The sequence below is a fragment of the Anopheles arabiensis genome, chromosome 2 (assembly GCF_016920715.1).
Source record: "Anopheles arabiensis isolate DONGOLA chromosome 2, AaraD3, whole genome shotgun sequence".
In the NCBI taxonomy this organism is placed as follows: Eukaryota; Metazoa; Arthropoda; class Insecta; order Diptera; family Culicidae; genus Anopheles; species Anopheles arabiensis.
Window position 1 is genome coordinate 35,609,534 of NC_053517.1, and position 25,705 is coordinate 35,635,238.

Sequence of the window (25,705 nt, forward strand, 5' to 3'; positions counted from 1 at the left end):
GCGATGAATAAGGACGAGCAAATTAAGCATTAATGAAACACGACAAACATACATGGGCGGCACAAAAATGAGGGGGGAAAACAAAAAAAAAAGAGAACCTAAAATTAAGCCTGATGTACAGTACAGAGAGTGAAGGTAAAGCGAATACGTTTGAAAATGGTAACGTATGGGCACGGAAAACGAGAATATGATAAGAATCGCAAGGTAGGAAGACAAATAAAGACTGAAAAAGGATACGAGAGAGCGAGAGAGAGAGAGAGAGAATGAGCGAGAGAGAGAGAGAGAGAAAGAGAGAGAGAGAGAGAGAGAGAGAGAGAGGAGACTGGGGGCAAGGTACGTGCGTTGATTTAAAATTCTCACCCTCCCTGCCCAAAAAAAAGGGCGAAAACCAAAGGAGTGTTAATCATAATCCGGTGGGTTTTTAGGGGGTTAGACGAGCAGAAGAAGTTATTTATGCGTTTGGAACAAAAACAGAAAAAAGAAAAGATAAATGAAACATAATGTAAAATGCAACCCAGGTTGCACATGCAGCTCGACAGAATGAATGGGCGAGGAAAGTTGCCTGACAATTACAAGCCGTGGAGGTAATTTAACGATTTATCTTCTTTTTTAATTACAAATATTGCACTACAGCGCGCCATGAGTAACTGTGTGAGCACAGAAAGCGTCTAACCGGGTCGGATCTCGTATGAGTGTGTGTGCTTAACGCATTCACTTCAACTGACACTTCCGCCAAGGGGAGTATTTGTGTTTTCTGAGGTCCCCGACAATGCTGAAGATTGGGCACGCAATCGTTACCTTCAGACACGGTAATGAGGCTCGTCAGCATCGTGGCTGCTTTGTGTGGTTTAACACACACATACACACACGCACACACGCCAGTGCACCGTAGGTACAGTTATTGACATTACCGTTGGATGTTTGGCATAGTTGCGCGGCTCGTCTAACAGCTTAGCCAGCCCCAACCCGCGCGTGCAAACGTTCTTGTTTTAAACGGCGCGTCAGCGACCTGCGATCAACCGGTACCGGGTGCCAGTTCCCATCGGGATAAAAATCATCAACCTGCACCGCTGGTTCCCCTGCCATCCTGCCACACGCGGTGAAATGGTGTCGTCAAACCGGAATCCGTTAATGTCCACAGCAGCCCAACCCTTGGGATGGGTTTTGCCTCGGGATGGCAATGGTTGCGCCCGCTTAACTACAATGCAGATGGCTCGGTGCAGCCACGGTCAGTGGGTAATTAAATTTTTTACGCTAAGCACCACCACCACCACCACCGTGGAGCATACTTTAATTGATAATGCTAATACAATTATTAGATGGGTGAATGTTGGAGAAGAAATAGACGAAGGAGTAAAAAAATCCCCATTACAGTTTATGATTTAATTTCATTTGAGACTGCGTCATTTGCTTGGATTTGCAGTATAGAAGTAATTTCCCGAATGTGCGACAACTTCTTCCCACACACAAACACACAGATTCGTCCTCTATCGGGTGAATGTGCGTTGGAGTTGAAGTCAACGGTTGTTTTAGTATCGGTAGATGCAGAAACAGGTTTAAGACATTTTATTCTAGCGCTTACCTCGCTAGCTAGGGTAAGGTTTAAGCTCTTTATCTTGCGCTGTCTTGCTGCTGCAGCATAAAACCACAGCTCTAGGCATCAAACCCTATTATTGCCTGCCATTTATCAGTGCTTTCCTTGCTGGCAAACCGTTGATCTCTTTCCCCACGTTCGATCTCCTGTGGTTTGCGTTTGTGTTCCTCTCTTTGCATTTGCTGTTTGCATATTGCTGGTGCAGCCGATAAATTGTATTTGTTACATCTTAAGAAGAATAGAGTTATTGCGAATAGGCACCAAAATGCGTTTAAACCTAAGTCAAATGACATCTCTTTTGCTACGAGACGGGCTCGAAATTCCTTCAGACTTTGCAGTCGCAGGAACTGGTTTGTCGCCACAAGTGTCGCACCATCGCCAAGGTTGGAGCCACCCGCCACAAGAAAAAAAAAAGAACTAGTCCTTCGCGTTCCCACCGCCATAAGAAGCTGGAGTTGGCTGGCTGCTGGTGAACCGGTGAAGGATCACATTGTGGCACGTTTGCCACACCGACCCGGGCCAGTGTTCGAGGTTTCAGAATGTTGTCCACCCGTTGATGTAGTACCCTCCAGAACGTACCGCGGCGGGGAAAGCCTGCACGATCGATCCATCGATCGCGTACCCGTCGGTATGTGCGCTCGCAGCGACGGTAATGTTGGCGCAATTGCTGTCCAAAGCAAACGACATGTATTATTTATGGCTCGACCACGGTAAGGGACTGCCACAGCCACGCGGCGAATGGCTGACGGACGCCCCGATAAGGACAGGTTTGCGGGTACGAGATTTCGCGTATGGCACAGTCCACCACCTCACGCTGGATTCGGTGGGACGGGGGGAGGAGATCACGGGTATACTTCTTGGAAGCGGGGACAGCTCGGACGTTCAATGTCTCGGACCGCTGCGGGAGAGCTCCGTTCGCTATCGCGCCCGGGGGTCTAACCCGCGGGATGGATGGCAGCGCGATGCCGGGACCGGTGCCGCCTGAAATGGTGATTAATTAAAATGATTCCTTATAAATCATCGTCCCTTGTCGATCGGCTGCTGCTATCCGCTCGATCGAGACCCCGAGGAAGCGCGTCCATCAAGGATACTTTGTTTTTCACCGCGTGCCCGGCTACTGCGTTTGGTTCTTCGCATTAACATTTCCCTTGGTGGGCAGGTTCTGCGGCGGAGTTTGCTATGACTACGTCGCCACCGTACACCCCGGGATGCGTACGTGCAGAGTGATTTTCCCCCCGTACGCTGTTGTCGATGTGTCGATTACAAGTGTCCTTCTGCAGTTCTGCATTGACGCACTCGTCCGCACAGATCAGGGCAGCTCGTCGGAGAATGTCACCATCAATGTCGCGCAAGATGTCCCTTCTCTATCGCAGCATGCCGAGTTGGCGGGTTTTCCGCGATCGGCAACCGTCCCGGAATGGGATCGATCTGCTCGGCCGATAAGCTGGTGAAGGGGGGGGGGGGAGGGGCACCTGTGGAACCATTGCCTATCCGGGACGATGGTATCAGCGTGCTGGCATGCAAAAGGAGCGCTACAGCGCTTGTCACACACTTCCGATGGAATTTGCTGCTGGTTGTTGATGTTGGCTGATAAGGCATGTCTGTACAGTAGCTGAGGTACGAAATAGGCAATGCTAGTGCGTGAGGGATGTTTGATAGGCTAGTGTTAGCCATTTTTGCATTAACAGTTTCTGAAGGAAACGCTATCCAGAAGGAATCAATTTCTGGAATTTTTCTTTGTGTCTAACATCAGGAGAGTTGTAGATATGTATGCCAAGTGTAGATGCTCCATCTTTGGACTATATAGACCAGTGGTTTTAAAATGAACAGTAAAACATATTTAGAATTTAGTTTTGTAAGTTAGACATATCGTTTCTACGCGGCACCGATTACGAATGACAGTGATCGAATAGAGCCTAACCTCGTTAAGTGCAGTGAGAATTTTCAATTGGCTTCCCGACGCTCCGCACAGACGTCTGTTGTTCTTTCTCGCTAGGTCGCTTCCTCACCAACAGTAGGATAGGTACGACTTACGTCCGGCTGTGACTATCATCCATGCCCGCGGGAAGACTAACAAATGCTTTAAAAAAACACTCTACCCCAACGGGGCTGCCAAGTCTCGTGCGGCGTAAGCCGGCTAGGTTAAGTCAATCGGCCATAAATAAGTGAGTGTAAATAATGGCCCCGGTCAAACTGAGCGATCCGTCAAGACCGTTTGCATTTACCTTTCCACGGTGCAGCGAAACATCCTGATGGTTCATCCCGTCGCAATGAGGTCCATCTGTGTGCAGCACATTCCTGGCCTATACAACGGGCGAGCAAACTAGTGCTCCAGTTCCGGGGGTGGGGAGTTCCGGGCATCCCAGGTCCGGGGCAGTTCGTCACTGGACGGCGACGGCACACGGTTTCCAACTGACATGCCAATTGTGTCATGTGAACGAAGCGCTGGTTAATAGTTTTCTTTACCTCTCCTCTGTGCCAGCCTTGACGGGCCGGGACGTGCAACGGCCGTGGTCGTGAGTTCCACCGGGCGTCTTTTGCGTTCATTAAATAAGAATCATAATTCATTTCGGTCGCACATTCTGTGCGGAGAGGAAATTTCTATAATTTAATTTTAATTACACTTAACAAGTGTTTGCATTCGGCGTGCCCGCCGTCCGTCGGTGCGTTCGAGTGCAGTTCTTGCTGTTTGGAAGCTGGTTTGCGCTTTGTTTTGCAACGGAAATCGTGAGGGCTGTTAGTGTCTGCGGAGCTGGTTCAATATTCATTCTTTTACGTGTACGCGATTTGTTCGGTGGGAATAAGCCGATAAAGTTGTTGCTGACTATATTTTAGATTTCATTGACTAGTATAACATAGTTTATTAAGCAATACGATCTATTTGGACCGTTCCTACTGAATTAAAAAAATATATACAAAAGAATTAATACTTCCTTTTTGAATCCTCCATTGGTTGATTTTATAGACATAAACAATACGTTGAACAATTTCTCAATATACCTGTAAATGTCTACCATTTTCAGAGTTTCGGCACTGATATATTAGGTGATTTATTGAGATTGACAATAAAGGCTATTTATTTACATTGATTATAAAGAAAGACGACTGTATTGTATAGATTTGACGATGTTTTTACAAGTTGAATGAAATGATATGATGCAAATCATATTTATCGATTAGGGTAATATACTACGTATACATCTGAATCTACGGCTACTATCGAATGAAATAAGGCATTGCTTATCTTTGATATGTTTTACAGGAGATACAGCCTTCTTATGTGTTTTTATAAAACCCTTGTGTAGGTATGTAGGTGTCTATTTAAGTACACAGCTGACGCGGATGATTGGGTTGAATGAGTTGAAATCCACGCGAAGAACCAACCTGATAAATCAAGAGAGAAAATGTACGAAAGTTCTATGAAATTTTGTGAACGGTAAAAAGCCGCATGTGACTCGCGAGCCGATCGCTGTTATAGACCATTAGTTTCACTAAAACAACACAGCCTGTCTTTTATTAAAAAAAGTAGTTTTAATGATATTATGATTATTTTGCGCAACACCAGCAGTCAGTTTACGCTTGTCGTTAACACTTGTAGTTATTCTAGGTATGGGGCGAATGCTCCAGACGGGACTTGAACCTATGACATCAGGTTGTTAATTCGTGCAAGTTGACTAGTATTATACCATTCTATTGTTTTATTGCAGTTTTGTCCAGTTTATAAAACAATTTTATTTACAAGATGCTTATAAGATGAGTTTTGTTTATGTGCTTGGCACTAAGCTATGCGTTTCGTAAATAATGCGCTCTACGGCCGTCCTTGGAGAGTAAAACAAAAGATAAATCAAGTTTTTTTATAAACAACCTAAAAATATCTAAAGCCCCAGCATGCTTCAAAATGATACGAAGTAAACTAATGAGAAACATTCCTTCAGGCCTAAAGGCGAAAGCCATAAAACAAAAGCAAAAAAAAAACAAAAAAAAAGATGCTCAAAAACCCGTTCGCACATCGTCAGAGGCCCCAGAACATGTTTCGTATTCATATGGCGCGCTGTGATGAATTTAATAATGAAGTATAATGATAGTGCGCCGGTAAGCATTAAGGTGTATCGAAATCGGGATACTTTTGCAGGGCAAAAGCAGTGCGTTGTAGCTGCTAGCTGCTTCTGCACAGCGACATTGCATTGCAATCAGTGCATTTATGTTTGCTCGCACCACACCGGGTCCGGCTTGGTTCGTCTGCTGCGGCGATCGGAAACTGGTTTTTGCTGGCCGCTGGAAATTGCACCAGCCGCTGTGTGGTTGTTGTAGATCATTCGCTTACGCGCCAAGCCGGTGCTCGCCGCAGATCGGAAGGATGGACCAATAGCTCATCAACGGTTTGACGAACGAGCAACCGAATGTGTCCAATCGTTAGCCCTTGATGAAGGGAGTAGCGTTGTTTTTATTGCTCCGAAGATGGGAACAGCGCAGCCAGGCATGGTTGGACCTTAGTTAAGTGCCCTGAAACGATCGAATAAATCACTCCAGCTTGTTGTGGGATGGGGCTTGGGTATTGGCTTTAGTGCCGTTTTTTATGAAAGTGTGAGGTTAGAATTTATTTACTCTGCTCTCGTGTTCACATTGATTTTGCTGGATTACGGAAGCGTAGGGTTGGAGCCATGATTTAAATGGAGCAACTGAGGTTGCTATGTGATGCGCAAGAAGTGTGACGAGCTGTATTCAATATTCCATCGCACAACATTGTACGGTGCATCCTTTAGTGGTCATATTTTGCATTAATAATGAAACTTCTGCGCCGCATGGGCTCGTTGCCACTCCAGAAACCATTCATCATCACTTCCCACTCAGCCAGAGAGGCCAGAACGGACCCGTAGGAGCACGGGAGAGTGTCAACAATTTAAAAGCAATTTTACATAAATGAATGTCATACAGGTGTTCATAGACTTTTGCACGATGCGTAACAGTGCACCATTACGAAGTGCAAGTGCATACGTGGTGCGTGTGTTGATAAACGGGCAATTTAATTATCGCTACCCTGGCGATTAACAGACCCTGCCACCGGGGACAGAACCAACGGTGTCGCACGTTGGGCTCGCGATGCTTCACTCTCGGCAATGCTCGAGCAGCACGTCGCGCGGCTCAAGGTCCACCATCGACGCATTTAGGCGCGGTGCGCGCCCTGTCCACCGGAGCTAATAGGGCGCCGATCGGCAGAAAGCTGAACACCGGTAGCCAGCCGTCCGTCAGCGTCAATGCTGTCCCAGGCGCTGGATGAAAAACTGGTCCACACTGGGGCTTAGTTTCCCTTGTCCCGTGCTGCGTTTTCAGGGTCGAAACGCGCAACCGGGCAGCCCTGGAGAGTGGTGTCATTTGGTGACAATTTTTTTCCTTCTCCCTCTCCCCCTGCATGCCAACATCTTTGGCCTGCCCCGTGGGACGGGAAAATCCTTCATCAGCCATCGGTCGTCTCACCAGCCATCCAATCATCGCCGGCATGTATTATTAATCAAATCAGTGATGAACGGGGCGGTACACCAGTAGCTGGATGGGGCTGGGCCTCGCGCTTGTGGTGGAAAGCCGGGACTAGATCGAGCAACATGTTCGATTAATTAAAAGTTCAGTGAATTTATTACCTTTCCCGGTTGAATTGTAGTGGTCGCTGTCTATCTCTCGCTATCCTTCCAGTTTTTATCTGTCCTTTTCTCTCCGTCTCCGTCAATCTGAGGTAGAGAGCAGCAAGGAGCTGTAAAAGGATTTACCATTCCTTCCATCTTCCATTGGCCCTTTTTCCTAGACAGTTTATAGACAAAAAAAAGTCCCCATTCCTACCGCTCGGAGGTCAGCCCTCTGGAGGGCAGCAGCAGCAGCAGTACCACCATCAGCTCATAATTAAAGTGTATGTACGCACAGTGCGTTGAATAATTCATAACCGTTCTGAGCTGGGCGAACGCAATCGAACGTTCTTGTAAAAAATGACCCTGGAGACGAGGAAACTTGCCTGCTGTCCATGCAGCGGCAGGTAGGCAGACTTGCCTCCGCCAACCTTGCCAAGGACGCAGTGCCTGTTCGGGTGGCCGCGCCTGGAGTTTGCTTGCACTACGGCCCACCTTTCGCCCGTCGATGTGGCCGTAAACGATCATTGGTGGTGGGGGGAAATGCAGAGAGCCTCTATTTATGGTGATGATAATGTTTATGCTGATTACGATCAGTACTCTGTCTTGTGTGTGTGTGTGTGTGTGGATTCAGGACGTACCGTGCTACCTACCGGAGAGCTGGGCTGGTTCTATCACCAACGATTGAAAATAGCGTCGTTGTCTCCTAGGCTAGCCGGAAGTCATCGACTGCAATAATGTAACACGAACGCAAAGATTCACAGCTTTCGAGCTCGAATAATTGATTTGATTCGGGCTGGTGGAAATCGGTTACCCGTGGCCTATGAGTTTGGTTGATGATGCATATCGGTTGACCGAATCGGCCCTTTAAACCCGCACAGAGAAAGGTCATGTTAGGGCGGTAGGACCAAACACCATCGTTATAAATGAAAAACGTGCAAAGGGCACGCTAAATGCACATGCAGCCAATCGATTGGGTAATAGAGTTGGGTGGTTTTGTAATTAAAACAGCAAAAACGGATTGCAATTACCATTTGTCATACGAAAGCGAAAAAGGATTAATTTGTGTGCGCTTTGTGTGTGTGTGTGTCCCAGAGCGGGAGCATTGATTATTTCCTCGCGGTCGATACAAAAGGGCTTAATTTTCGGAGCTTAGAATGTATCGATCAATAACTAATGGGATTTATCTGGCTTACCCTCCAACATGATGAGCTAAACGGCGAGGCATATTTTAACTATTGAAAGCGTATGGTATGAGACTATCAATTGTTTGCTGATGCGAAGCGTTTGTAGCTATATAAAATAATTAAAAAACAGTGTCTATCGCGTGTCATATTCCACCTGGTATAATGCATACTCGTTAAATGGAATTTATTATGGAATGATTGCTGGAATCGCGCACAATACATTTCTTTCTGTTTTAAGCCAGAACCACAAAAAAAAAAAATCACAGTACAAATGCTTTCAACAATTTCAACATGTTTGACTTTTGTTTCAGGAAATTTATTTGTGGTTTGTCGGTTGGTTGGTTGGTTGGTTTGTTTGTCTGTTTTGTTTTGGGATGGGATCTTCTTTTTTTTACATGGTTTTGTTATCTCTAAATCACTTTGATTTATAAACAGTATTATTATTTCCATTTGTCACGTTCTATGTGCCAAGCTAGGGTAAAAGAGTGGTCTCTTTATCAGTTTTCATCCATTTTGCTTTTCTCGCTATTCTGTATCCCTTTCGTTTTGTTTCTGTTCGCCTTGTAGTACCTCGAGCTAGTAAAAGAAGACTGCCTTTTACATGCATTCACTCACACACGCTCACGCACATGCTTTCGGCCCTTATTCCTGTTTTTACTTTAGCCAACTGATCGGCCAGAGGAAGTGATTTAATTTTATTTAAAAGTACTACGTAATACAAATCCGTTATCTTACTTCTTAAGAGGAATAACATATTTAGCAAAAGATGGCAACTGGTGTTTGCATAACTTATTAAAAAATGATTTGGTTTAATGAAAACAAAATAATGACAAATTAAATACTTCAGTAAGATTGAAGAACTATTTGAATTTAAATTTCAATACAAACGTTAATTTTTCTTTAAAAAACAAAACAAAGAACGTGAAAACAATCTCAACACACTGCAGATTCGTGGAAAGTAAATCTAAATCCCTTGGTAACTAACCATTGACCAATGTTTCCATCTATTGCTAAACTAGTTAAACTAAAGCTATTGATGTTTTGGTTGTTTGTATTTCTATTTAACACGCTCCATTACTGTATCTTGCTTCGGTTTACATATATCTAACCCTCTTTCGTTCGCTTGTTCGCATCCTTACTAAATATGTTTACATTTGTTCGGTTTTGGGCTGGGCCACCGTGCCACCCAATCCATTCGGTTTTTGGTCTTGATGCGATCAGGATCAACTGCTGCTATGTCTGCTATTTGCCCTTTGGTAGTATGCGATTATATCCCTTTCTAGCATCCCATGTGTTTACCCCTGCCTATGCTACTCGTGTGGTTTACTATAATTGGCAAAGTTAAAGTGCTATCATTCATTTGTTTTTGTTCAACATTATAATCCTCTGCTCCACTACTGTTTCTAACCTGGTTCTCCTCATCATGTTCCCCTTCATTCTTTTGCTCGATCTAGTTACTGGTACTTTGTGGTGGAATAAAATCGTGTTGTTTTTTCGTGTTCGCGTGAACGTGTGGAAAGGAAATGTAATGCATTAAACTTATTATTAGAAAACGGTGACGTTCACAGCATAATTACAAAACAGCGTTATCGAATATTTTCACCTAATAACAGAATATACAACAAAAAAACTCTTTAGTTGTAACGATTTTATAGTTACTTTGTTCTGTTCTTATAAATTAGCCACGGTTTGTCGCTCTAGGTTAAGGTGTACAAAAATCGAAATGGAACGATCAGGAACTCGTACGGCAAAATTCGAATTCAGCTTGAACCCTTTCCCTTGTTTACATTCCTAGACTAATGCGAACGGGTGCTGTTGGTCGATTTGTTTTGGTTTTCGTATAAGTAAAGCATTTGCTACTACCCTTCTATGCTTGATTATTACGTTAACTTCCTACGGTTTAGGTCCATCGGGTCCATCGGTGTGCACCGTACCGCACACAGGCCTAGGTTTATTATCGTACAAACTAGATTTGTTGTCCTTTGCTTTGCAACGAAGCCCTCGCCATGTTGCAATTCTCCTTTCAGAGGAGATCAGCAGCAGTTTTAAGTATTGTATCTGCTGGATGCCGGGATTGGAGAAAGTTAAGCTTTTTTAAGCCACCATGGATCTGCTTAGAGACACATTCCACTCACTCATTCTGCTTGATGTTGCCCTGCCCATAGATTATAGCTCATAGATTAGATTATATTAGTTTGTCGCTAGTTACACTATCGATGAAGAGTAATTCCTAACGCTACAGCAAACACTTGAACAGTGAACAAACAAGGCATACCGGAATTTGGAACGTATGATCGATCACGATTACAAAACAAAAGGAGGAGCAGCTTTGAATCGTCTACTGTACTTCGTTGGCGAATCGGTTTGTTTGCTTTGTGCTAGACATATTTCGGTTCCACGCATCGAGATCAGGGGACTAGGATGGCCCAACGATCGCAGGGTAGCAAGCGTGTCTACTTCCTTAAAGCCTGTATGACTTCTGCCGCTTATTTGATGCCGATTTGTTCGATGTGCAGGAAGAAAGTGGTGCAGTAAACCTAACAACACAAACACAGGAAACAACAATTGCTAAGCATTGCGGTTTTTTTTGCTTGGACGGGAATGGGTACGAGAGACTGCTAGCAGCTCAACGATTGCTAAACGAATTGCCAATTGAGTTACACACCTAATCTCACTACTGGGTCGTAACGGAACTGCACTGCGCTGGATTGTTTCGGGCGAAACGGGCACAGGGCGTTGGATTGGTTGGTTGGAGTGTTGCGAGTGTGCAGCGCATCACGCCTCACAGCTGCTAGAGACGGAGCGGCTTGTTCGGGCCGCTCCGGCGATCGGTGCTGGACGAACCGTCGATCCCCGGTCAGCACGATTCCACTCGATCACGACGACCTTGGTGATGCTGGTAAACATGCACACCTCACAGTGAAGCGTTAATTCTCAGAGACGATCTTTGTCCCGGTCGAAGCTCAAGGCCTTAAAGATGCCGCCCCGCGACCGGGGCGCACTGGGGCCAGCCGACGGTGGGCCCGCAATGGTCGGGGCCCGGCCCGCCCGCCCAAAGGCGGCCCGCCGCTGCAGATTGTGCTGATCGAGGCTGGAGGCTCGCGGCCGCCCGAACGCGTCCCGCTCCGTCCCCTCGCTACCGTCCGTGTCCGTGTCGCTGCGCTTGCGGTGGCTGCGACGGCGCACCAACCCGTCGCCACCCTCCAGCTCGGCCGGGAAGTCGGTGCTGATGCTTTCGCGCTTCTTCAGCTCCGCCGCCAGCATTCGCACCTCCCAGTCGTTGTGATTGAGCTCTTCCTCCTCCTCCTCTTCCTCTTCCTCCTCTGCCTGTTCTTCCTCTTCTTGCTCTTCCTCCTCATTGCCTGCCTCTTCCTCCTCTTCCTCCTCTTCCTGCTCAAGCTCTCCCTCGAGCTCTTCGCCAAATGCTGCCTCATCGTCGCACTCCTCATCCGCACCATCGTTGTCGTCATCGTCGGTTTCGCGGCTCCGGGAGCGCCGATGCCGCATTAGCTGCCTCGCCTCGCCCTGCTCGTCCTCTTCCTCTTCTTCCTCCCCGTAAGGCTGATCGTTTTCGGACTGCGATTCCGACTGCGAGCTGGACGTGGCCTCAATGTTTACAATCACGCTGTCGGAAACGATGTTCCCGGTGAGCTCCGAAATGACCAGATCGCGGTACGGGCTGCGGATACGGTCCGTCGTAGCGGACATGGTAACGGCGGTGGTGGTGGAGGTAGCCGTTGCCGACATTCGTCTCGGCGGTACGGGGGGTGGTGGTCCAGTGGAAGATCCACCGGCCGGTGCACCGTTGCCACCGGGCTGCGGGCGTGGACCGATCGGTGGTGAGTCTTTCCGATCGAAGCTCTCCTGATCGGTCGACTCGTCCCAGTTGGGACGGTTGCGTAGCTGGCGGTGGCGGGGCGATGTGCGCGGCTTTCTGCTGCGTGTTTTCAGTTGCCGCGGGGCGTCCGAGTCGGAGTGCGGGGAGGAAGCGAAGATGGTATCCAGTGAGTCACCGCGCTGTGGAAAGAGAGTGATAGAGTAAGGTCGGTTGGTCTGATACGGAATGAAGCAACCTACTAGCACCTACCATAAACGGCAGCTCGTTGGACGATCCCGTGCTGCCCGATCCGGACGAACCGGACTTGCGGTAAGGCGTGTCGCCCTGCTCCGGGGGCAACTGTACCTGCAGTCCCACCAGACCGTGGTGCTCCGCCTCCAGCTCCAGGATGCGATTCTGCAGCTTTGATATGATGTCGTCCCGCTTCTTCACCTCCTGCTCCAGATTGAAGAACTCGTCCTGAAACTTCACCTGTATGTCCTTCATGTGCGACTGGATGACCTGCTTGATGCCCAGCAGCACTTCGCCGAAAAACTCCTGCTCCTCCAGCGAACCTGTGCGACCCGCGGACCGGGTAACAGCCAGGTTGGAATCGTTCGGTGCGTTCCAGGTCGGGGACGATTCATTCGGACGTGGTCACCGTGTAACCCCGGAAATGGATCCAGCAAATAACGGGTGCAATGAGTAAAACACAGGGAGAATGGGAGAGGATGGGGGAGGAGAAAGTAGCGACCGGGATCACCGGTTACAGCGGCCGCACGTAATTGTGTTAGAAGAAATGGAGTGTCGGTCGGGTTCCGCGAAACACGTCGTAGTAATAAACGTAATTAGTATGCGTTCGCCAAAATGGCATGTCGTTAGAAAACGGAAAACAAAAACCAGAGATAGGAGGGGAGGCAAAAGAATAGAAACACTTAATTAGAGTTGGCTCTTGCGATCGACTACATCAGCGCATCACGTCCGCCAGTAGCTTGGGTTAAGTGGTTTGCCACGCCAACACAGTAACCGTGCGGTGCGATGTTTCTAGTATTAGCAGCGCAGGAGGAAATACACTACGGAGGGAAGAAGGGTGCGTTGGTGTAGAAGAGAGCGTGTGTGTATGCGTGTGCGTGTGTATGTGTAGTATTGCGTTCTTTATCAAGTTTTAGGCGATGAAGTGATCCCAAGCGAGCCTGTTGTCGATTGTCTCCTTGTCGTTGTCTTCGGGCAGGGCGGGCCGGAAATCGGAATAATCGAAAGCGCATCGCCGGAGCCGGACATCCCCGTTCACTCCGGTGCTAACGAAGTTAGCCAGGCGGTACAGCTGTACGGCACCGCATCTGGTGGCACTTGCGCCGTTTCTGGTTCACTTACTTACAGAAGTGCCCCGACAGCCCGTGAAGGTGGAGGCCACTTCAGTATGCGTGCCTTGGTGCTACGTGGTGTGCATGCGTTTCGTTCGATTCCCTCCCTCGCCAGACAAAGAGTTCAGCCAATCAACAACGAATCTAGCAAGGAGCGGTAGGGCAGGGTAGGGCAGGGAGTCTACTAATACTAAGGGTCGATAGAAGGATAGTTTTATGTGGGAAGGAAATTTGTGTTTGATAGAATTTTGTGTGCGCGAGCGTGAGGGAGGGACCAGGTGGCACAAGAATGAAGTAGTTTCCTGCGAAAAAGGACATCGATACTAGAAGCGTTCTGCCAAGCCCTGTGCATGCTGCCAAAGCAAAGGAAGCAGGACGATTTATCCATGCAAGCAAAGATGTAGGTCGATAAGTAGTTCTGCCGCTTGAGTGAAGAGTTCTTCAGATGAGCTAGAAGCCAGGAGCCTCATGTGAATGGTGAAATGGTTGCATTCATTTAGCCTTAGAGCATGTAGAAAGAGCATCGGCAAACATTGTGAGCAGTATGCATCGTCCATTCAGACGGTACTTCATCCGGCATCTAATTTGCCTACGAAGCTTCAATCACAAATCATCGGTATTGTGTGAACGAATCGGAAATTTCAATCACAAGAACCAGCTACCCTAAGGGCAACAAGAGATTGGCCCACTTTGCAAGTGTTGATGATGATGAAAGGAAAAGTTTAGTTAAGGAAAGTGTATTACACGTACTTCCATTGTTCATGTAGATAGTCGGACTACGTGAAAATAGAAGTGAACAGATTTTGCCATAGCAGTGAATTGACGATACACCAAGCACATACGGTTCAGCGTGAGATGGCATGAGATGAATATATAAACAGTACCGTTGATTGAAAGCAATTTTGCTGATTGGCAATGGTGCGAGATACTGTTAACATTTTGTTGGGAATGGATTTTTACTTTAACATAAAAGAAAGGGGGAGAATTTTCAATCACAGAAAATTTTTAGATAGTGCCAAAAACCGAAGATAGAATGTGTATTCCTTTTAATAAAAATAATGAGAGGTTTAGGAAAGTCACAAACGAATGAAATGTATGCATGATACAAATGATACAGAGGCAACATATTGTCTATATTTAGGCGCACTACGCAAATGAATGAAGTAACGTTATGAAGCGTTACATACGATACATTCCCAAAAATGGTAGCTACTAGTGATGGGCAAAATGAGTCTGCTGCCGGATTTGGATTAATTCGAATCCGAATACTTTCGGATTGGAATCCAGATCAAATCCGGAGTTAGTGGGGGAGGGGGGGGGGTAAGGGCTGTTTAGGATGGAAAAATGTTCAGCCTTGTTTTAAGTTGTTGAATAAATTTCACCATCCTTACCCAATTATTAAAAACAATGAACTCTAAACTACACTTCCTGATTTACGTTCCTTTATCTGCACTATACAGTGACACTATACTCTATATATCTTCTATAAGTTTCATGTGAGCTTTCCGATTTGCCTATCAGACACTCACGATTTGTTGTTAACTTCCAGAAATAATTTGGATGCAATTAATTTATTTGAACTATTAAACGAGATATTGAACGTTGCTCCAAATTTATTGAATTAATAATTTGAAAAAAAAAACACAGATAATGCCAAATAATTGTGGATACGGGTGAAACATATAAGGGAAACTGTTATTAAATCGTTGATAGAATCCAAACGTATTAGGGAAGCAAATCATAAATCACGAGATTTATCAAGACAAAACTCTGAAAGCAACCAGAAAACCATGGAAAACCCAAAAACGGTTTATTGGCGGTACACACATAGACGATCGAATGTTTGTTTATATGTGTGGCTATGAATACAGCAATGTTAGATAGGAGCTAGGGTTGTTTGCAAGTTTAATTTTGCAGTGTAGTATTTAATTTTGTAGTATTTTGCTCTATAAATAAAGCACGGTAGTGAAACGGATTCAATAGGAGCCATTTGGATTCGATCAAAGTAATCGGGATCGCATGTTCATATTTATTTCGAAGTCGGATCCGGATTAAGAATGTCGGAGTCGGAGTGGATTCACGAATCTAATCCGGAGCCTCCATCACTAGTAGCTACCTATACGATGTATATTCTAACATATGCAGCTTTCATGTGATTTGTTTTTTTTTTAATGAATTAATAAAAAATCACTCAAAAATACTATTCTATTTCGTTAAATTTACTTTATGGTTTATATAGACTGGTAAACATAAAATATTATTTAAGTGTTGATCTAAACCAGGGGCCTTCAATCCACGGCCCGCGGGCAGCATGTGACTCTCGATAGTCAACAATGCGGTCCGGGAAGGCTTTGCAAAGTTTAAAATAAATAGTTCGTTATTTTGACCTTTTAAATCAATATTTTATTTTATTATTTTAATTTTTTTTATTATCAAGTTTGGAGACCCCTAAAGTTTGGAGATTTAAACATTGAAGCGGCGTTGTTTCTTTTCTTGGAGTCAAGACTCTGCGTATAGCATCAAGTCGAGTCCATCTTACTTCACAATGTTCTTTTTCCCTCAATTTAAAGTCCTGAACTAATTCATGCCGTGTATCAAATTCTTACATGAAACACTTGTTCGTTGTACAAGGTGCCACAGATATTTGGTGATTCTAGTGGTCAAATTAGAGAGTCCCGTTCAATAGAGCAAGTCACGTATCATTAGCATCATTAGATTGCAATGAGCGATGACAACTTAAGAGTGTCTAATAAAAGCCTAGACCAACAATGAAATATGTTCAAATAATAAATTTAATAATGAATCGAAAATTGCATTGAACATCTTTAATACTTCAGTGATCACAATATGGCCACTATAATTAAAAAGTTTTTTTTTAATTTAAAATAAGTGTGTTAAATGTAGGAAACATGAGTGAATTGTAGAAAAAAGATAAACATGCTAATATTTATTGAAATTTTTCTTTTGTAAAGTACACAATTATACATGTACTGTTTCTGATCTCAGCTGTTAGCTATCCTATTCGGAGCAGTAATGTTCAATTGAATAAAAAAATAAGGAAGAATTTTGTCCGAAATATCATTGAATAATTGAAAATCAAACAATAAATAGGAAACAAAAATTGTATTTCAACAATGGCTTAGACTTGCTCAGTGCTTGTTACAAAGAGTACGAAGCTTTAGATGGACAAAACAAGGTAAGCACATCTAAAAATGAACAGCACTAGAATTGAAACATCCATGGAAACAATAGCCGAATACAGGGGGAGAGAAAGCGGTTGGCAGTTTGAGAAGGTGTGCCGAAAACTCCCTTCTTCGGTTACATTCTGCGAACGACGCTGCGAAAGTGTTGCAGTTGGCAGGTGTGTGTAGCTGGCGCCACGATACAACCACTTACCTTTGATCAACTTGCGCTGGCTGGCTAGGGCGGAGAGGGACGATCTGGTCACGGGATCCGCACCGTCCCCCGGCACTAGATCCATCTCCTGTTCGGCGTGCGGATCGTAGGGGAAGCCCCGGTGTGCGTCACCATTGCTGATGACCGCCAGGGCGTTGCGCGTATCGTCGTCACTGATCGTCGGACCTGGGAGCCCCGTCGGTGACACCCCGCGGTGAAACTGACGGTGCTCCGCGCGGTGATGGTGCTCCTCGTGGTGGTGGTGCTCCTCGTGCAGCACCTGGTAGTAGCGTTCGTGCTCCTGTTCGATGGACGCGGTGGCCACCGCCGACAGACGCTCGTCGACGTGCGACGTTGCCAACGGGGCCGCCGCTACGGAATGTGGCACGCCCGGCACGGTGCCGGTGGCCGTTTGTGCGCTAAGAAGGGGAAAAAGACTACGTTCTTCAATAGGGTCACACTGGGCAGCACTGCTGGGAGGGCTAGAGAGTGTGTTCCTATGGAAGGTGACGCTTTTGGTGAATTTGCTGTGTCTGGCAACGTACCCTTCGACCGTTTGCGCTCGCATCAGCTTCTTGAGGTTCTCGCGGTTCGGGCGCTGTTCTAGCGCGGCCTTATCCTCGGACAGCTTCTTCAATATGCTCTTCAGCTGGCGCCGCTCAAGCGTTTCGTTCGACTCGGGGCTGAGCGGCAGCAGCCCGTTCGAGTCGGAGCGCTTCGGCGACTCGCTCTTGGAGCGGACCGTGTGTGCCATGCCGGAGCCCTCGCTCTGGCTGCGCGTCAGCTGGTCGAGCAGGTCATGCGTGCTGGCGGTGCTGGTGTTCGAATCGGTACAGTCCAGGCTGAGGCTGCGCGTCTTGATTGCCGACTCCAGTTCGGCCAGCTTCTGGCGCTCGTTCAGGATCTTCAGCTTCTTGACGAAGGGCAGGCCGCAATATTCGGGCGACAGATCGTCGATCGACAGGTAGCTCTTGGGCTCGGTGGACTCCAGCTTGATGGGTTTCGGTTTCATGCGCACGCGCGCCGGTACGGCACGGGCGCCCCCTTGGTCGCCAGTGGTCCGTTGCGTCCGGCTACCACTGGCTACCTCGCTATCACTGACCGAGGCTGCTTCGCCCGCCGCACAGGATAGGATCTTATTCGGCAGAAAGGACGATGGTGGAGCACACGTGGTCGGTGGGGCAGAAGAAATGGGCGGTGGTGTCATCGAGACCAGCGAGTTCAGATTGAGATCGGCCGGGATGGAAGTTTTGAGCCGGCTGCGCTTGGATTGCTTCAGAATGGGTGACTCCTCGGACGCGGCATTGTTGAGACTGGTGTAGCTTCCGCCGAGACTGACCACCGTTGCCAGCTTCAGCTTGGACCACGGTTTCAGCTGATCGTCCGCCTTCAGGTGGCCCAGCGAGCGTATCTTATCCTTCAGGGACTGCGCGGTGGACGGCTTGCTGGGATGGTGCGATTGTTGTTGATGATGCTGCTGCTGCTGCATAGGCTGCGCTTTACTGCCGGGCGACGGTACAATCGGCAGCAGGTGCTGCTTCATGTCGGTGGTCTCGTGTATCGTGACCGGTACGGAGGAGGGCTTCGATTCGCCGTGATGCTTGGAGTCTTGATGGTGCAGTTGGCGAAGGCGCTCCTTGAACGACACGCGCATCGTCGGTTTGGCGTGATGGCCTGCCACACCCGTCGTGTTCAAGATCGGACTCGGCGGTGCCTTCACCGTCGGGGACGTCGGACTCATGCTTTGTACGATCGATGGTGAGCTTGATGTTTGGTTCGATGTCACTTGCAGCTGCAGATTGGTGCAGGTCGGTCGATGGTCGGAAGCAGAAAAAACGCACGCAACAACAACAAAAAAAGGAAGAGAAAACACAATGGCGAACATTACATTACTAATGGGTGGCCACAGGACAACAGGGGCCGGACTGTGAGGCGGGTAAGGCGAACGACGCGCTCTGGGTTCTCAATGATATGACCGCAAGTCCGCGTGTCGTATTGGGGGGTGGTGGGCGCACGGTGGAGCTTCGCTAGGCGGGTGGGTGGTTAGTATCCGGGATACAAGAGCATGGTGTTTTGCTAGTTTTGCTGCACTAATTTGCATTCTCGCATTCGCCTGGCTATGCATTCGGGGTTTGGGTACGGCTTGTGCCAAGTGCCTTTTCATTGAAGGTCCGTGCCGGGTGTTTGGGTTGTAGTTGCGGCAAGGTGCGGGAAGTCTAAAGATTATCTATGAGATTCGAGCCAAACTCGACGGGGGAATAAGATTTACATTCGACAACAACACAGATTTACACGATGAGCCCGCCCCACGCCCGTAGTCACCAGCGTAGGCAAACAGACGCAAAGTCCATTCTGGCTCCGGTGAAAGTATCTAGTGGACCGTAAGGACTGTGCAGTCAGTGATAGATTGGAAGGAAAAAGGCTAGAAAACCCATACTAGTGCAAGGTATTTTGAAATAGAAGTGAGAAAAGGAAAGATTCATGTTCATGAGGTGACTGGTGTTTAACAGCTGCTGCTGAACTTGTTATTCACATTGTCCCTCTGTCGTGCTCCAAGCAGATGCATTGCGTACAACGAGTTTATTAAGATAAGCCGTTTATTATCTGCTGGTAAAACGCATTCGTAGAAACAAGAAACAAGTCGTAGCAGAGGCATGTTGTTTGCGTTGCATCTTCTACACGCTAGTAATCCTATTAAATCCAAAGTATCTACGATGTGGTAGCGGATTGCACGGGGTTAAGGTTTAGCCAACCGAGCGTTGATCCGGCACAATATTTGAACTGAATAACTAATTTGTCTGACGCGACATCGCAGGAATACCATCATCAATCCATACACAGCTTCTAGGAAAGCTTGCGTGCGATTGCGTTAGATTGTAAAGCGAACCTCTCGTTACTGCCTTGGGGTGTTCTGGGAACTGTACCAAGCGAAGCATGCTACAACATTCGCTTCCAAGGAAAGGGATCTTTGGAACAATTGAAACATTATAAAATTGAAAATACTTTGAACATTGTTATGCATTTGTGTTCTTATTGATAATGCAAAGCGGTAGCTGTTTTTCGTGGACAATGTTAATTCCACGTTCAAAGTTAATATTCGTTCTAGGAACTGCTGTGGATCGTTTTGTGCATCGATGTGTTGGGGAATTTCTTGTTCTCGATATTCACGTACCTCTATGGAAATGTACCAAAACCCTTGAATATTTCACGAAGAAGTCGTGTCATCAAAAGTTCTTTGCTTACTAAAAGGCTACTTCTTGATTGGTCAATACTGTTAGACAGGAAAACAGCTCCCACATCCTCTTTTCACAAATAAGATCACATTTTGTCGTCTTTCTTCAAAATGAAAAATCAATGTTGGAGGCAAATAAAAACCTAATTTTAAGATAGTTGGCACAATACTGTGACTATAAAATAATCACAAATAGACGAAACCCATCGGAAAGTGTTTGACAGAGAGATGTTGTTGTTCTTGCCTTCAACTACAAATTTCGGGCTAAAGTAGAACGTGTACGTAGAAGATCTTTCATAGCAATGTTAGATCCCTTCTAAAAGACTCTTATCCTCCGTATTATCAAAGCTGCGTTGCTTTCACAACAAACCACAACTCACACATATACATATTTGTTGATTATCTGACCATCGTGTAACGCCACCCGCGGCTTGCTCTAGGACTTCCCTTGCATTGTGCCACCACATTACCTTCGATTGGCTTTCCTTCGCTAGCCGATCCTCTTTCGCTTTGAGCAATTTCAGTCTTTGCATCAGCGGCAACCCGGCGCCGATCACTTCCGGTTCCGGTTCTTCCTGTATCGATTCCTGTGGTGATATGGCAGAGGTTACGTGAGTATGCGGCGGTGAGATAATTTGTGCAGTCGCCTTCGCGGCTCGTTCTTCGCGATCCTATTTTGTTTTTTTTTTATGGTTTTGGTTTTTTAGTTTTTGTTGTTGTTGTTGTTGTTGTAAATGTTGTAGTTGCAATCATTCGGTTTCGTTGACCGACACGATCAGTGGTTTTTTTTGCGGTGCACGAAGTTTCGTTCGAGTGATTATTGTGCCCGTTTGATGCACGTGGATTTTTCAATTGCAAAGCGATTGCATATTTTTGTGTGGTGTTTATTATTTATATCAATTTGCAGTGAAGCAAATCGTGGCGGTGGATGTGGTAGGTGGTGGTGGTGGTGGTGGTGGTGGTAGTGGTGGTGGTGGTTGTTGTGATGAATAAAACATATTTGTTGGTTTTTGTTTTCGTTTGGCAGGGGTACACGTGCATTTTACACAAATACACACACACATTGAAAGACGAACACATACACAAATTTACAAATGTATTTAGAAAGAGAGAGATACACACGGGTACGTGGAAATAAAAAAGAGAGAAAAGAAGAGAAAAAACAACGTTCTAAGAATGCGCTAGTAAGGTCGGCAGCTCTAAAGGATATTTTATTTATACAAAAGTGAACGAGTTCGTAAACTCGCATGTACTGATGAGTGTGTCTGTCTGGGTGCGTTGTGTGGTGCCCAATGATGATCGTTCTAATGATGCTTCTGTAGCGTGTGTGTGGCGCAACTGTCCGGAAGGGGGGAGATGTGTTGGTGTATGAAATCAACTTGGCTTACACTAGGTACAGGGAAGCTTCTCCGGTTGTCGGATTTTCTGCTCTATAACATCGGACGGGGGGCCTAACGAAGCGAACAACGTATGGGTGAAGCCTACGGTGGGTTTTCAGGGGTGCCAAAAACGACGATAATATTGAATCACTACTCCAAGGAAGATGTTGAACGCATCGCTTGAATACAACACAAGGAACTGTTTTAACCTAAGGACATGAATCTAACATCGAACAGTTCAAATTGGAGCCTTCATTAAAGGGGTAATGTTAGTGAATAGAATTACGTCTTTTTAAACGAATGCGGGAGCATTAATATCAATATGGGTCAGCTTTCAAAGCGCTAATACACAGCATTAAAGGAATCTGGCAAAGGTTACACACAAAGACTAAAAAAATAGCGGAAGAAGGTTTGGGGACGCTGGAACCCTAGATCGGATGCGATTGATTGTGAGCCGGGGAGGAATTGTCTCGCAAAAGCACCGGAACATGTAACGTACTAAGTGAGAGCGAATAAATTATTGCTTGTGTGTTTGGTGTTAGCGTGTGGTGAGGTGATATATGCGTCGTGACTTGTTGGTGAAAGTGTTGGGCCAAGCGAAGACTCTGGCACATTGTTAGGCGAATGATGCGACGATGATGTGCGGATGAAGATGATGAAGGTGAAGATTAGCGCCACTGTGAGGTATGTAGCCCTGCCGATGAGGATGATCGTGTGTGTTGTATAACGATTGGTGGATGAATATGGTGATGAGATAAAACGATCCACTGACTTGTTTCTCCTTGAGCAGCCGGAGACGTTGCAGCAGTGGAAGCCCGGCACCGATCGGGCTCGGCACCTTGTCATTGTCCTTGCCCTCGTCCTCCGTGTGTATGTCGTCCGACTTGACGCGCGGCATGCGCTTCAGCATCGTTTTGGACGTTTTGCTGCCTCCGCTTCCGGCACTGCCGCCACTGCCCGCACCGCCCGATCCACCGCCCGAGGTCGCGTTCCCGTGCAGTGGCTGCATCTCGATCGACTCATTGCTGCGTCTAGTTGTTCCCGTCCTAGCGTAGAAAAGGGCAGAAAGGTTAAATTGTTCAAGCCGATCCGCACGCGAAAGCGTTACCGCGTTACGTACCTGGACTTGCGCAGCACATTCTTCAGTCCCTTAACATCACTCCTAAGCTTATCTACGATACGTTTTGAGGCACTATTATCACTACTATCACCTTGGTTATTGTGGGTATTTGAGCTACGATCACCGGCGTGTTCCTTAGCGGCGTGCTTGTTGGCGTGCTTCTTGTTGACACAGCGCACCTCCATCAGTCTTTTCCGACCCAGCGTCTGCAGGATCTCTTGTGCTTCCGGGTAGTCCTTCATCGCAGTCAGGACGTCTTCGCGGGACAGCGAGAACAGCTCCGAATAGCCGACCGAGCGCACATCGGCTGTTCGTCTGCCGGAGAACCGTGGGAGAAACAAAACGATATAAGCCCTTAGCTGTGATGTCTCGTTCCGTTCATTTGCAAGTTCAAACTCACTTGTTCAACCCGTCCAGGTTGAGGATGCCGATCTCGCCGAAAAAGTCACCCGCCTTCATCGTGGTCAGCACCTTGCCAGTTTCGCTCAGCACCTCCAGGATGCCGTCGGCGATGATGAACATCTCCCGGGCGACCTCACCCTTCCGACAGATCGAGTCGCCCGGCGTGAAGATGTAGGCCTTCATTTTCAGCACCAGGTCGTGCAGAAACTCCGGCTGGCACTCTTGAAATATTGTCACCTTTTTCAGCACGCTCAAATTGACATGTAAGGCCAGTTCGGTTTTAAGCTTGTCCGGCAGCAGCCCGAGTGCGGTGTTGATGTCTCCGCCGCCCTGTATTCGGCCGCGTGACCAGCTGTAATCGTACCACCGGAGTACGCGCCGCTTCATTCCACCCGGTACCTGTGGGAAAGGTGCCAAATTGAAGGACGAGATATGGAAATGTTGTGATTGAGAGCGAATGATAAAGCACATTCGGTACCGACCTTGTGGTGCCGCATGTACGTCTTTGCACCGTCCAGGAGTCGCTCGAACTCGAGACGGTTGGCATTGCGGTTCGTAATAACATTGCCCACCTGGCCGACGATCGTGGCAAAGATGAAGACACCAATCAGGTAGCTGACGATGGTGAACACGTACCTAATCGATGGAATACATTGATCGATCAATATCAGCAATATAATTAGAATTCGTATGCTACTCATACATTAGAAATCGTGTGACTTTTTCTGATAAAATTGGCTTTCTTCGTTATGAAGAGGCATCATTATGCCACGTTATTGTTAAGATTTACAATGATAATTGGACCACCAACATTGTACTTAATTGACCACAGTATTAATTGTATCAGATAAAGTTGATAAACATAATAAATGTGCTTATGATATGAATATCAAAGTTTTCGAATATAATAACCTATCGCCTTATACTAGCATAACTGGCAGAAGCAAAACTTGTTTGGCAAGTTATGTTTTTATACTAAAGTGTCTGAATAAATCACTGAAGGCTGTCACCGACATAGAAAGACCGATCACGTTTGATCGGCAAACTCGTTCAATCTGATGTGTGGCGAATTTTCATCCCAAAAAAACAAGCATTTGCGGCTGGATTAGCAAAATGGATGATTCGTTTGTGTGGATAGGATAGATATTCGAAAACTTTGATTAAGGTGTTTTGACCATCGGACTTTTGGGTGGAAAAGGTTAATCATGGACGACGGTACCAGTAATCGATTGCATTCTCGTTTCGTTCTAGGTTCAGCGAGGAGAAAGACAAGGATACTATGTATCGTGCGTTACAAAACTATCCGCCTGTGAGGATGTTATTTAATGCTTCAACCTCGTAACCAGACGTGTGTACCGCCTGGAATCTAATCAATCTAAAGTATGCCTGTTTTTCCTCGCGCAATTACGGTAGAAAAAGGATATCCTTTGAGAACCAGGCAAACCCTGAATGGATTGAGATGAAAAGCAATAAAGCAAAAAAAGAAGAAGAAAAATCATGAGAACGGACGAACCGACGGACAGCCTCCAGAAAACTTCACCAAAATAACCACCGGTGACGGGTAAAGCGTAAACAAACGATCGATATCGGTATGGCATTATATTCGAAAACTTTGAGATGGGTTTCAGTATGAACACACATATTATTTGCACAGTGGAACAAAACAAAAGTGAGTATAAACCCGTGGCCACGCAACCATCGGCCGTGGATGGTGGAGCCGTACGTCCTACCCGCGGGATGAGTTGAACTGCAGCAGTCTGGACTTGAGGCCGCGCCTGGGAAGTGATCTAGGGCCGTCCGCCGATTGTGACGGTCTGAGTCGATGCGTTTGTATATAGAATACGCGAACCCAGGCGATTTAAAAAGAACAAGGGGTAGTAGTAGAAACAGTGTCGTGATTAAAACATTCAAACAACATGATGTGGGGAATGAGTGTTAGAACCATGGTTTGCATTCGAAACTTACTCGGCATTCGTTTCCGGCGTCGGTAGGTCCCCGATGGTGGTTAGCGTCAGCGTCGACCAGTACAGGCTGCCGAGGTACTTGCGCGTGAGCGTGGCATAATCGCCGGGCCGATACGGATACACCCAGTCGCCCTGTGTGAAGAGAACCAGCGTCTTAAATTAGCACCGGGTGCCTTTGTTAACTTGAGCCGCTATGGTCTCCTACCTGGAAGCCCTCGGCCTCGGACAGCAGGAAGTAGAAGCATCCGAACCAGTGGGCCAATATTAGCAGGATGTGTATGAGGTTCACGACGCGCCATAGGTTAGGCCACACGGTGCGACTCTCTACGATGTAGTAATACTTGACCGCTCGATAGACCTGCGGGACAACATAGGAGGGAAAACAAATTTGGAGCGTGCAAATCGAAGCCAACCGCGGGATTTTTCCGCTTTGCTTTCTGTGACTTACTTTGAAAAACCGCGGAAATCGTAACATCGGCTGACTACCGAGCCGGAACTGTAGAATATCTAGCGGTACTAGTGCCGCTAAATCTAGGAGGAAAGCACGGGATCGGAGATAGTGGCCAGCCAGCTTCCGCGAGTCGTACACCTGTGGCAAGGGGACACCATGCAGTTAGGGTATCTTTGTGGAACGT

The 25,705-nt window shown here is 46.8% G+C and overlaps 1 protein-coding gene across 11 annotated transcripts in view; it reads right to left on the reverse strand.

Annotated features, from left to right (window-relative positions):
* Positions 1-8,696: 8,696 nt before the first annotated feature.
* LOC120906751 overlaps positions 8,697-25,705 on the reverse strand; it is a 92,801-nt gene continuing 75,792 nt past the window's right edge. For 7 of the 11 annotated variants that reach the window (XM_040318681.1, XM_040318754.1, XM_040318666.1 and 4 more), the window contains 12 exons: positions 25,519-25,659; positions 25,276-25,428; positions 25,072-25,202; positions 24,837-24,920; positions 23,589-23,742; positions 23,105-23,505; positions 22,705-23,019; positions 22,357-22,630; positions 20,676-20,876; positions 16,974-18,765; positions 12,484-12,788; positions 8,697-12,413 (listed from right to left, as the gene is read on the reverse strand). In XM_040318681.1, the coding sequence (XP_040174615.1) occupies positions 11,331-12,413; positions 12,484-12,788; positions 16,974-18,765; positions 20,676-20,876; positions 22,357-22,630; positions 22,705-23,019; positions 23,105-23,505; positions 23,589-23,742; positions 24,837-24,920; positions 25,072-25,202; positions 25,276-25,428; positions 25,519-25,659 (5,034 nt within the window). In that variant the 3' untranslated portion in view covers positions 8,697-11,330. The remainder of the gene's footprint in view (positions 12,414-12,483; positions 12,789-16,973; positions 18,766-20,675; positions 20,877-22,356; positions 22,631-22,704; positions 23,020-23,104; positions 23,506-23,588; positions 23,743-24,836; positions 24,921-25,071; positions 25,203-25,275; positions 25,429-25,518; positions 25,660-25,705) is intronic. The other 4 variants (XR_005740157.1, XM_040318716.1, XM_040318691.1 and 1 more) reach the window with 4 other exon arrangements.